Raw genomic sequence first — 12,444 nt, forward strand, 5'->3', positions numbered from 1 at the left:
GCCACACCTATTCATCTCCGCCCCCTGCCTTTTATCCCCAGAGTTAGGGTGGGGCCTTGCTAGTAGCGGTGGCTCTTCCATCCCAAGGATCGGCCCATGGATTTCCACTGCTCTCCTCTCCTCTGCCTTCTACGCATCCACGCATCAGACACTGGACCCAGCAGTTTCTCCTCTTCTTCATCAGCCACCTCCAGACCTGGGGGCTGTTGACTCTCCATTTGAGGGGCTGATGGACAACCCAAGCTACACCTCTGTCTCTATCTCTGACAGCTCCATTCCCTCTTCCCCCTTGGAGCTCTCAGGTTGCCTTGAAGTTGGCCCTGATTCCCACACCGCCTCCTCATCTGACTCGGCTGCTGGAGGGGCTGATACCTGACAGGCCACAACAACTATCCTGCGACATCACCAACCCTTGGCTCCCTCCTTCCAGCCTCACCTTTCCTCAGCAGGGAATCCTTTCCATACATGACGCACTTCTGAAGGAACTCAATACATTTTTCCTCCAAATAGTCATTCCAGATATGGGCGATCAAAGGATCAGCTTCCCACAGCCTCTTGATCTCCTGTGCGTGGACACTGACTGCGACCCAGGAGAGGGTCTTCTGATCCAAGCTGATGAAGTCTTCCCCATCATAGCCATACTGGTAAGTGCCCTGCTTCTGGCCTTCGTCACTCAGCTTGCAGCCAATCAAGTTCTGCCAGCTGTGAAACCCTGCCGAGAAAATGGGCACGGGATTGAAAGGTGACATCACAGGAAGAACAGATAACCATCTATGGAGATTCTCAGTCATCCAGATCATGGTTGTCCCAAAGGTGCTTTTTTCAAGAGGCAACTGGACTTCCTTGTTTGTTTGTTTGTTTGTTTTGAAGATGTTTCACTTTTCATTCAAGAAGCTTCGTCAACTCTGACTGGATGGTGGGGAATGGAAGAATTTATACCAGGGGTGAAATGCTCCCGGTTCAGACCGGATCGCCTGATCCGGTAGCGATGGCAATGGGTGGTTTGGAGAACCGGTAGCAAAAATCCCTCCCCCACCTCCACCATGCCCAGCTGAGCTGCACGATCATCAGAGGCTTTTTTTTTTTAACTTTTAAAAGCATTTTTTTCTACAACCTCTTCCGAAGAAAAAATGCGTTTAAAAGTTAAAAAAAAAAAAAGCCGCTGATGATCGCATGGCTCAGCTGGGATCGTCAGAGGCTTTTCAAAGCATTTTTTTCTGCAACCTCTTGGTGGAAGAGATGGTAAAAAAAAAATGCTTTGAAAAGTCTCTGGCAACTCCCAGCTGAGTTGCCCGATCGGCGGAGAGGTATTTTTTAAAATGCCTCTCTGACGATCCCAGCTGAGTTGCTTGATTGGCAGAGGCTTTTCAGAGCATTAGAAAAAATGCTTTGAAAAGTTCAAAAAAAAAAAAAGTTGGCCAGACCCACCCAGTCACATTAAACCCCCCCCACCAAGCCACGCCCACGGAACCGGTAGCAACAAATTTTACATTTCACCCCTGATTTATACTCCTTGCAGACAGCTGGACGTTTGCATTCTCTTAGAGAGTCACTGAGACCACTTGGATGTTTGTCTGTGTCCTCAAGGTCACCAGAAACTGCAGCTCCACAACACAGTCCTTTCAGCAGTTCCAGGAAGGATCCACACCCATTTGCACTACTCAAGTGACTCTGAGGAAACAGCAAACCTACAAGTGGCCTCAACAGCTCTGTAAAAGGATGCAAATGACCAGCTGTCTTCAAGGAGTATAAATCCTTCCATTCCCCACCCTCCAGTCAGAACTGAAGGAGCTTCTTGGCTAAAAAACGAAACGTCTTCAAAGAAAAACAAGGAAGTCCAGTTGTCTCTCGAAAAAAAACGCTTTAGGAAAATCACATCCCTGTCCCTATTTTTGACACACTTTTCGTGGGTTTTTTTCCCCCTCCACTTTGGTATTCGAGAATCTACAGATTGAGACGTATTTAGGGGATAGTTTTGTAAACAGCCAGTTCGGTGGTGAAATCTAAAATTTGTTACTATCGGTTCTGTGGGCGTGGCTTGGTGGGAGGGGGTAACTGGGTGGGCGTGGCCTTTTTTTTTTTTTTTTTACTTTTAAAACCATTTTTTCTACAACCCCTTCGGCGAAGAGGTTGTAAAAAAATGCTTTCAAAAGGCTCTGACGATCCCAGCTGAGTTGCCTGATCAGCAGAGGCTTTTTTAAAAAACTCCGCTTGGATCATCAGAGGCATTTAAAAGAAAATGCCTCTGACGATCCAAGCTGAGCCGCGCGATCATCAGAGGCTTTTTTTTACTTTTAAAAGCATTTTTTCAGCCGAAGAGGTTGTAGAAAAAATGCTTTTAAAAGTAAAAAAAAAGCCTCTGATGATTGTGCGGCTCAGCTGGACATGAGGGGCTCAGGGATTTTTGCTACCGGTTCTCTGAACCACCTGCCTCCATCGCTACCGGATTGGGCGATCCGGTCCGAACCGGGAGCATTTCACCCCTGAGCCAGTTTCTGTTGGATGAGAAGTGAAATGTCTTTAAGGAAAAACAGAATCCAGCTGTCTTTTGAAAAAAAACAAACACCTATGGGTTAAACATCTGTACCTTATAATAAAGGACAATCCTTTATTTTAGAAAGCTGACCTGTAGGTTTTTTGATCTTTTTTTTTTTAAAAAAAAACCTCACTGTTATCCTTTATTTTGTCCTTTTCACTTTCGCCATACAAAAACCCCTTAATTCAGTCTTCCACATTCATGCATAAAGTAAGGAAAGCATATGGTCTTTTTAATATAAATTTACACATACTGTTTTAGATATTTTGATTAGGATACGCACAAGCCCATTTTCTTTGCTACTATTTCCTACCCATCCAGATTCCTCTTGGAGAAGAAGAATGACCTGAGAAGGCCAAAAATCCATGGTCCCCAATCCCCCTTGCACCCAGTGATGGGATCCTTCCGGTTTAACAACTAGTTCGGTGATCACGCACTTCGCTGCACAGTTCAACGAAAAATTCCGCATTAGTGCTAGGGAATTAAAACAGCTGAGGTGGGGCAATCTGCTCTACCACACTAATGAGCTGTAAAGATAAAGTAAGGTGACCAGACGTCCCGCTTTTGGCGGGACAGTCCCGCTTTTGAGCAATTTGTCCCGCGTCCCGCGGCGTTTTAAAAAAGTCCCGATTTTTCATTCTGCCTCCTGAGTCCCCGCTGATGGCTAGAGGGAAAAAAAACTGTTTGAACTCTTGCCGCGGGGCTTCAAAGGGCCAACCTACAGCTGATCAGTGTTAAAAAAAAAAAACCTTGGTATATTTGCAGCGCAAGGCAGCCCTCGTTTCCTGCCGACTCGGAGCGGTAAACAGCGTCTGGTTCAGGGAGCAGCCGGATTTTGCTCTCCATTGCTCTCTCGGTCCCCTGCAAGCTCTCATCTCTCGAGAAGCCCAACCAAAGTTTCCCGCGCCATTTCAGGGAGCGTTCCTCGAGAGACGAGAGCTTGCAGGGGGCCGAGAGAGCAATGGAGAGCAAAATCCGGCTGCTCCCCGAACCAGACGCTGTTTACCGCTCCGAGTCCCAAGTGACAGGAGAGGAGGGCTGCCTTGTGCTGCAAATATACCAAGGTGGAATCCTGATGCCGCCCTTACAGCGGAGAGAAGAAGCCGGATTTTGCTCTCCATTGCAGACACCAGATCGTAATGCACCACCTGCAAAAATGCGAAAATTTCCAAATGTAGCCCTGCCCTCTTACAGCTCTCCTGATGTTCAACTGTTGTCTCTCAAGGAGGATACTTGGCCAGCCTCATGCTTGATGTCTCCCACCTTGGCAGCTTTAAGACTTGTGGACTTCAACTCCCAGAATTCTCCACAATTCCCCAGAATGGGCTCGGCGGGAGTTGAAGTCCAAACGTTGTAAAAGAGCCACAATTGCCCAGCCCTGGGCTAGGGTAGGCTGACGCCGCGCGGATGGGAGGAGGGGCGGGCGACCCAGCAATTAAGTTGTGGTTTGGAGGTATATATGGGGGAAATTATTTGGTTTATTATTATTGATAGATATAATTAATTGATTTGTAAGAAATTGGATTGCATGGAAATAATTGGAATATTCATGTTCATATTGATTAATATACAAAAAAGATAGTTATATAACTAATTGATTTATATTAAAATGTTGAATTTGTATTAAACAACTGTATTACATAATTACATAATTAACCAATGTGAGGATGGATATAAAAATAGATGACAATGGGAAGGGGTATAATATAGAATAGAAGGGGAAAATTGAATTTGATTAAGATTAGAGATGAGGATGAAGGGTTTTTTTAAAAAATAGATGAGGAATAAATATGGCAAAAAGGAAATATAGAAATTGTAAATTTAATTGAAATGACTAAACGCTGTTTAAATTTGTGAACCAGCCAAATATTCTGTTCAAAGAAAATACATTGTATGTTTGTATGTGTGTTTCTAATTACTGCTATTTATTCATATTTGTTCTCTTTTATTCTTTAAAGTTTAACAATTCATTCTTTATCTTAATATCTTTATATTTGTTTGGGGTTGGCTTTCTTCCCGTTCATCTTTTTTATTGAACAGCAATCTTTCTCCTCAAACCTACCACCTCTCTCTTTTCTTTCCTTCTTACTTACTATTCCCCCCCTCTTCTTCTCCTCCCTACTTCCTCTTCCTTTCTCCTCCTCCTCCTCTCTTCCTCCCTCTCTTACCCTCACTCCTACTCTAATTTCCATTCCTTCATCCCTCTCTATTGCTGTATCCTTTAATGCATATGGACTACTCAGAGGGCTGAAAAAGTTATTTTTGACTGGTCCTCACACTTTTGACCAGTCCTTGAACTTACGACTGTCCTCACATTTTACATTTTTGCCCTATCTTGTCATCATGGTGAAGAGAAGCAGTTGTGAAATGAGTGACATGGTTGTTAAGAATGCTGCATGGGCATAAATGTGAGGATGGTCATAAGTATGAGGACAAAAGTGCGAGGACCTGTCAGAAATGACTTTTTTCAGCCCTCTGGTTAGTCCTTTTGTGCATATGGACTACTCAGAGGGCTGAAAAAGTTATTTTTGACTGGTCCTCGCACTTTTGACCAGTCCTCGAACTTACGACTGTCCTCAAATTTTATGTTTTTGCCCTATCTTGTCACCATGGTGAAGAGAAGCAGTTGTGAAATCAGTGACATGGTTGTTAAGAATGCTGCACAGGCATAAATATGAGGATGGTCATAAGTGTGAGGACCAGTCAAAAGTGCGAGGACCTGTCAGAAATGACTTTTTTCAGCCCTCTGGGTAGTCCTTTTGTGCATATGGACTACTCGGAGGGCTGAAAAAGTTATTTTTGACTGGTCCTCACACTTTTGACCAGTCCTCGAACTTACGACTGTCCTCACATTTTACATTTTTGACCTATCTTGTCATCATGGTGAAGAGAAGCAGTTGTGAAATGAGTGACATGGTTGTTAAGAATGCTGCATGGGCATAAATGTGAGGATGGTCATAAGTGTGAGGACCAGTCAAAAGTGCGAGGACCTGTCAGAAATGACTTTTTTCAGCCCTCTGGTTAGTCCTTTTGTGCATATGGACTACTCGGAGGGCTGAAAGTTATTTTTGACTGGTCCTCGCACTTTTGACCAGTCCTCGAACTTACGACTGTCCTCAAATTTTACGTTTTTGCCCTATCTTGTCACCATGGTGAAGAGAAGCAGTTGTGAAATGAGTGACATGGTTGTTAAGAATGCTGCACGGGCATAAATGTGAGGATGGTCATAAATGTGAGGACCAGTCAAAAGTGTGAGGACCTGTCAGAAATGACTTTTCAGCCCTCTGAGTAGTCCCTATGTGTAGTACACATAGCCATGGCCACCCGGTCACATGACCAGCTAGCCACGCCCACCCAGTCACATGGCCTCCAAGCCACGCCCACACAATAAGCCACGCCCACAATGGTGTCCTTACCAATGTTAAAATCTGTTCACCTTACCCTATACACATAGCCATGGCCACCCGGTCACATGACCAGCTAGCCACGCCCACCCAGTCACATGACCAGCTAGCCACGCCCACAAAATAAGCCACGCCCACAATGTCCCTCTTTACCAATGTTAAAATCTGGTCACCTTAAGATAAAGGTAAGTAAAGGGCAGGGATGGGCGGGCAGGCCCAGCTGATCGTTGGAGCGAACTGGTTCGCTCCCAGCTGATCATCGGAGCTACCAGTTCACCTGAACCGGTCCAAACCAGTAGAATCCCACCCCTGCTTGCACCCCGGTGTGCCTTACCTTTGCTGGAGTTGTGGTAGATGCGCAGTTCATTACTGAACGTCAGCTCCGTGATGTTCACTGTCCAAGATATCGTGTCCCAGAAATGAGAGTCCTCCTCTGTTACATTATGGAGCCAGGCTACTTGAGGCAACATTCTTCTGGTGGTGGGATCAAAACGTGCCACCAGCTGGTTGTCTACATATGCCATAATGTAATGGGCCCCGTCCTGGTTGGAGTCCACAAACAATGTGTAGAAAAGGTGTAATGAATGGGAGGAGGAGCCTGAAAAGAGCAGGGGGGGAGGGGAAAGAAGATTTGGGAGAGGTGTGTCTCAATCTTGTGTACTTACAGAGGTGTATCAGGAAAGACGTTCTGATGGTACAAAATGAGGATGGACTGAGAGGTTCTTGGTGCTCTCTGAGCTTGGTTGTTTTCTTGAAGATGTTTCATTAACCAGACTAGGTAACATCATCAGTGCTAATCAGGAGTGGGGTTTACTCTCAACTTATATTGACAATTTATATTGACATCTGGTCACTTCACACGTCATCCTTAGTGAAGCGTGCAAACCGACGTCTTCATTTCCTTTGTCGGATGAGGAGAACACATCTTTCTCCTTCTGTCCTGGATACTTTTTACAGAGGCACAATTGAGAGCAATTTACAAGCTGCATCACTGTTCGGTTTGGTGGCAGCAGTGCCTCAGATAGAAAGTCCATACAGAGAGTGGTAAGGACAACCAAGAAGATTATAGGAAGCTCGCTTCCTTTTATTCAGGATGCTGCTATGTGCTTAGAGCTCAAAGCATTGTTAGAGACCCCACACTCCCATTTCAAGATCCGTTTCTGTTGCTCCCCTCTGGCAGGAGGTTTCAAAGTATTTTTAGCATGACTACCAGATTCTGTAACAGCTCTCTTTGCCATCTGTCTGGTAAACTCACAAGATTTGCTTTTCTTTGCATAAACATGTATACACCCGAACTGGACTGTGTTGTTTCTCTGTGTCATATAATAAGGTAAAGGTTCCCCTTGCACATATGTGCTGGTCGTTCCCAACTCTAGGGAGTGGTGCTCATCTCTGTTTCAAAGCCAAAGAGCCAGCGCTGTCCAAAGACGTCTCCGTGATCATGTGGCCGGCATGACTAAACGCCAAAGGCACACAGAATGCTGTTACCTTCCCACCAAAGGTGGTCCCTATTTTTCGACTTGCATTTTTTACGTCTTTCGAACTGCTAGGTTGGCAGAAGCTGGGACAAGTAACAGGAGCTCACCCCATTACGCGGCACTAGGGATTCGAACCACTGAACTGCCGACCTTTCGATCGACAAGCTCAGCGTCGAAGCCACTGAGCCACCATGTCCCTTATGTGTCAAATTATATACATAATTTTGTATGTATGTATGTATGTATGTATGTATGTATGTATGTATGTATTTATTTATTTATTTATTTATCGTGTCATGTTTATGTAGTGCTATATTGGAGGTGGTGATCCTTTAAAAGCTGTATGCAATGAAATTTCATTTTTAATGTACGCCACTTAGTGTACATTCAAAGTGACAATAAAGTAATCCTATTCCTATTCCTATTCCTATTCCTATTCCTATTCCTATTCCTATTCCTATTCTATTCTATTCTATTCTATTCTATTCTATTCTATTCTATTCTATTCACTGTTGGCTTCTTTGGCAGTTCCTTGACTGGAGTATTGTTTACTTTTTTATTGTTAATCTACTGTTAATCTTGCTGTTAAATCTACACTTGTCTCAGTGCTGATTGGTGCTGGGGAGGGGCTTTAGTCGTTTTGTTCCCCTTTTTGATTTGTTGATTGCCTCTTTTGCATAGGATGTACACATTGTTTATGACTATGTGTCTATTGATGACTAATTTGACAGAGTGCCAAGCTTCCAGAAATTCTCTAGCACTTCTGGAGTTGGCTTGGTCTTGGATGGTCAAAGTTTCCCAGTTGAAATTATGGTCAAGTCTGTCCACACATCGTGACATTAAAGAGTTTTCATCATGTCTGCAAACTCCTAGCTAGCTGCTGTTCATCATTATGTTCTCCTAGGCTGTCCTACAGAACCTCGCTCCTTACTAGCACTGGTGATGGTTCCTGTTTTGGGTAATGAAATATCTACAAGAAAACAACCAAGCTCAGGGCTTCCTGTGACATTTGGGACTTTTTCTTCATGGATACTAACAAGGTTGAGGACTCTCTGAGAAAAAGAGATCTGATAGACATCCCAGAGAAGAAGAAAACTGTCAATCCTGAAGCTGGCCTGATTGAGGCCATTTTGAGTCTTTAGTGCTGAAACACTGGAGCCAGAAGACAGGGATGGGGGAATAGATAGTTGGGGTAATATAGCCAAAACAAAATATTTTCTCTTGGGAACCAAGGACATTCCTCCAGGCATTCAGAAGGAGGGGACTGATGTCATCTAACAACTGGGCTATATCCTGATTGGACCATGTGAGTGGTTGTTTTGGGAAAGTGGCAAACTTTTACTTTTAGTTAGGTGAAAACGTGGAAATATTCAGAGTCGGTTTTCACCAGAATGTGCCAATATGACATGCTCAATAAAACTTATTCTTTGAGGAATCTACCTGCCTCGGAGTTTTCTTTGCTACGGGTATGTTACTTGGAACTCTGACAAAAACTTTATTCTATGTGGAAGAGCTTCAAGTTTTTAACAGAACCATTTGGGGATTTTTAAAATATATATATTAACAAATATTTGTTGAGGACATGGGACTTGAACAACATTCTTGAGAGAAAAATATTTTATCCTATAAGGATAAATTGGAGGGAGTGACTTACATTCAATGAATTAATCCGAGTTAGGATGGATCTTTAGAAGTTTGACATATGTATTGAAAGAAAGTTTCAATGTAGTATTGTGTTTTTGGATTCTGGGTTTATGAAGTGGGTTTGAAAGTAAAGTTTTTTTCTCCTTTATATATGAAGTTTGAGTAATCCTTAAAATTTGTAAAGTATTATTGAAAGTGAATTTTAATGTATGTATGTAAGAGGAAGTTTAAAAAGAGCAAAATTAAAAAAATATATGTGTTAGAACTTATTGGTTTTAGAAATGTTTTAAAGAAAATGTTAATATTTTAAAATTTAGAAAAATATTTTTTGTCCTTTAGGGTTAAAAAATGTGAAAGAATATACTGAATTTTATTAATCTACCGTACATTATGATGGTGTATAAATATTAATGAGCAAACAGAAATATATATTATTTCCCACAGCAAGGAAAAGCAATTAAATTGATTCTTTTATCCAAAGAAGAGAATATATTTAATTTTGTTTCAGTTTGAAAATTGCTTCCAGACTTTGTGCTTGTGATGGGGGGGGAAATGAAATATTGATGTTGTTTTTGTTGATTAGACAGGTTTGCTGTTGTAGAAATGGCTAGTATATACTATTGTACAAAAGTAAAAAGTTGAGATTATAAAATGTTCTTCTCTTCTATTGTGTGAAAGAATTGGAAGTCAATGCTTTTTTTTTCCTTTTTCCCTTCCCAATCCACATTTTCTCTTTTTCCTCCCCCCAGTTTTCCATTCCTTTTTTATTTTCCTTTGTTTCTTATGTTTCAATAAAAAAAGAATAAAATTTGAAAATCAAAGAAAACCACCAAGCTCAGAGAGCCACCAAGGACCCTGATCTAGAAATATTCTCCTTTAGAGGAGGGACTAGATGCCCTCTGGTAGACTTTCAGTTGGCAGTATAAAACCATGCAAAAAGTCTACAGCGAGACTAAAACGTGTATTTATTTCAGATTGATAGGATGCCAACCGGGCGAAGCCTTTGGAACTCGCTGCCACAAGAAAACCAAGTTGCCCGCCTCAGGTCTCCTTAGGTTCCCCCCTCCGGCCACTCACCTGCGCATCCTTCCCCGCATTGTCCTTGCAGCACCAGGACGGCCGCCGCGGACAGAAGCCCAAAGACCGCCACCGGGACCCCCATCTGGACCCGGACGGCGAAAGGCAGCCCCGATCAGCTTGGCGGCGAAGGAGAAAGTCTGTAAAGGGGCTGAGCGCTGGAAAGGGAAAGTGGCGCGGTCGTCATCCGCTGGCTCCCCTCGCCAAAGCTTCCTTTTGGGGGAAAAGGAAAGGAGACCACTTAGAGAGCCAGGAAAGGGAAGGAGACGGAATCAAAGGAGATTTCGGGGCAAAAAAAACCTGCCCGGCCTCCGAGCGTGCACAGAATAATAAAATTGGAAGGGACCTTAGAGGTCTTCTAGTCCAACCCCTTTGTTGCTGGGCCAGGCATCGTGGGAACGGGCTTTGTGGAAGAGCGGGTCAGCTCAGCGCTTCTGGTTACCCAAGAGAGAGACCCCTTTGCCCCCTTAGGCTAGGGGTGGGGGAGGCTACAATCCCCATCTTCCCCTGCGGCCTGGGGATGATGGGAGTTGGACTCCAACACCCAAGGAAGGCGCTAAATTGCCTGGTTAAGCAAGAGCCGTCTGGAATCGGCCGTTCTTTAAATCCACGTTAATTTAATCAAATCAAATCCTTCCCCTCCTCACCTGCCGGGCCTTCCCCGCTTCTTTGCTCCCCTCTTTGCTGCCTTCCGACGTTACGAGGCCGGCTGGTAACCTTCGGCAGGAAATGAATCGAGGCGGGACCCACAACGGATCCTACTTTGACCGATCCTCAGCGTTTAAGCGCCAGCCTTAATGGGGGGGGGTGTCTTGCAATGGGGGCGCTGTCCCGGGGTTGCCTCGCCCCCCCCTCTCCGAAACGGCTTCCTTCCCTCGTCCTTCCCCGAACTTCCCTTAAAAGTTCTGGAGTTTCTTCCGTTCGTGTTTCTGAGCCAGGAGCGAAAGTGAAAGAAGGTTCAGAGCTCTGCCCGCCTCCTCCTCCCCCCTCCCCCTCCCCCTCCTCCCCCCATTCTTATCTGGGCAAATCCTGCAGTCAGCTCTCCCCCCCCCCCACGCCCCCTCCCACCCGAAAGCTCCCCCGGAGGGTGGCGCCTTCTGGCTGTGATGCAGCTTCCAGGGTTGCGAAATTTGCGCCATTCCCCGATGCAGCTTCTCATCTGGGCCCATGTCCCCCAGCCTTTCGTGGACCTCAGGGACCACAGGATTTAAAATTATGAATTTAGTGGGTTTACTACCGGTTCTGTGGGCCTGGCTTGGTGGTGGTGGTGGGGGGGGGGGTAATGTGACTGGGTGGGGGTGGCCAACTTTTTTTTTTTTTACTTTCACATTTTTTTTCCCTCAACCTGAAGAAATTGCAGGGAAAAAACGCTTTTAGAAGCCTCTGACCATCAGCTGGGATCGTCAGAGGCTTTTAAAGGCGTTTTTTTTCCCCCCTACAACCTCTTCAGCCGAAGAGGTTGTATAGGGTTGCCGGGTGTCCACTATTTGAGCGGACAGTCCGCTTTTTTCACATTACGTTTGCTATTTTTTTTCACAAAATAGTGGACATTTTTTTTTAATTCAAAAGCTTTATGATGAAATGGTACGTAATCTAAAGCTGTACAGTCTAAGAGAATAAGGATAGGAGAATCGTGTTTTGTCTTTTTTTTCATAAGTTAGAATGAGAGAAAGATCGAATGCTCATTGCAATAATCACATTTTACACAACAGCGCAAAAAATGCATTAAAGCAGTTATCTTTTGATATAAAAAATGTAGTGCTGAAGGTTTTTGCCGAATTTTCGAATTCTGCGAAGAAACGAGAAGAGTTGAAATCATTTTTTGAGTTTTGCGAGTCAGAATTCCATGAAGTTTTGCGCCATGTTCCAACACGTTGGTTAAGTTTGTTTAAAGCGGTCAAAAAACTTCTTTTAAATTGTATATCTCTAAAATCGTATTTTATTTCTCTTGGATCTGATGAGTGCCATAAGGTTATCTGGAACCTTATTTTGGATCAGGAAAATGAACTCGCAAAGGACGATGAACCAACAATTTCAGAATTGTATTTATATTTCATGCACTTCTTCATGTCAATAATGCAAGACACCCTACTGAAGCTGGAAAGCAAGAAAATTCTTGCATGTGATCCTCACATTATCATGTGTAAGCTGCGTGATTCTTTGCAAAAAAAATACAATGAGCAGTTTTTTGGAATGAAAGTTTTATTTGCCTTACGTAAAAAACATTTGCCTGAGAATGCCGTGCAAAAGTTCAAGAAAGAAGCCATCAACGTGTATCAGAGCCACTGCGTACCTAGAAAAGTGG

General features: G+C 43.8%; 1 protein-coding gene across 11 annotated transcripts in view; it reads right to left on the bottom strand.

Moving 5' to 3' along the window:
• Positions 1-12,444, bottom strand: part of LOC117659875 (major histocompatibility complex class I-related protein 1-like) — a 48,883-nt gene that overhangs the window by 17,471 nt on the left and 18,968 nt on the right. For 8 of the 11 annotated variants that reach the window (XM_087884580.1, XM_087884578.1, XM_087884577.1 and 5 more), the window contains 2 exons: positions 6,275-6,538; positions 437-712 (listed from right to left, as the gene is read on the bottom strand). In XM_087884580.1, the coding sequence (XP_087740706.1) occupies positions 437-712; positions 6,275-6,538 (540 nt within the window). Of the gene's footprint in view, positions 1-436; positions 713-6,274; positions 6,539-10,139; positions 10,353-10,786; positions 11,071-12,444 lie in introns of those variants that run through there. The other 3 variants (XM_060693440.2, XM_087884575.1, XM_087884572.1) reach the window with 1 other exon arrangement.

Source organism: Pantherophis guttatus, chromosome 2, assembly GCF_059756535.1.
Source record: "Pantherophis guttatus breed Tessera chromosome 2, ASM5975653v1, whole genome shotgun sequence".
Lineage (NCBI taxonomy): Eukaryota > Metazoa > Chordata > Lepidosauria > Squamata > Colubridae > Pantherophis > Pantherophis guttatus.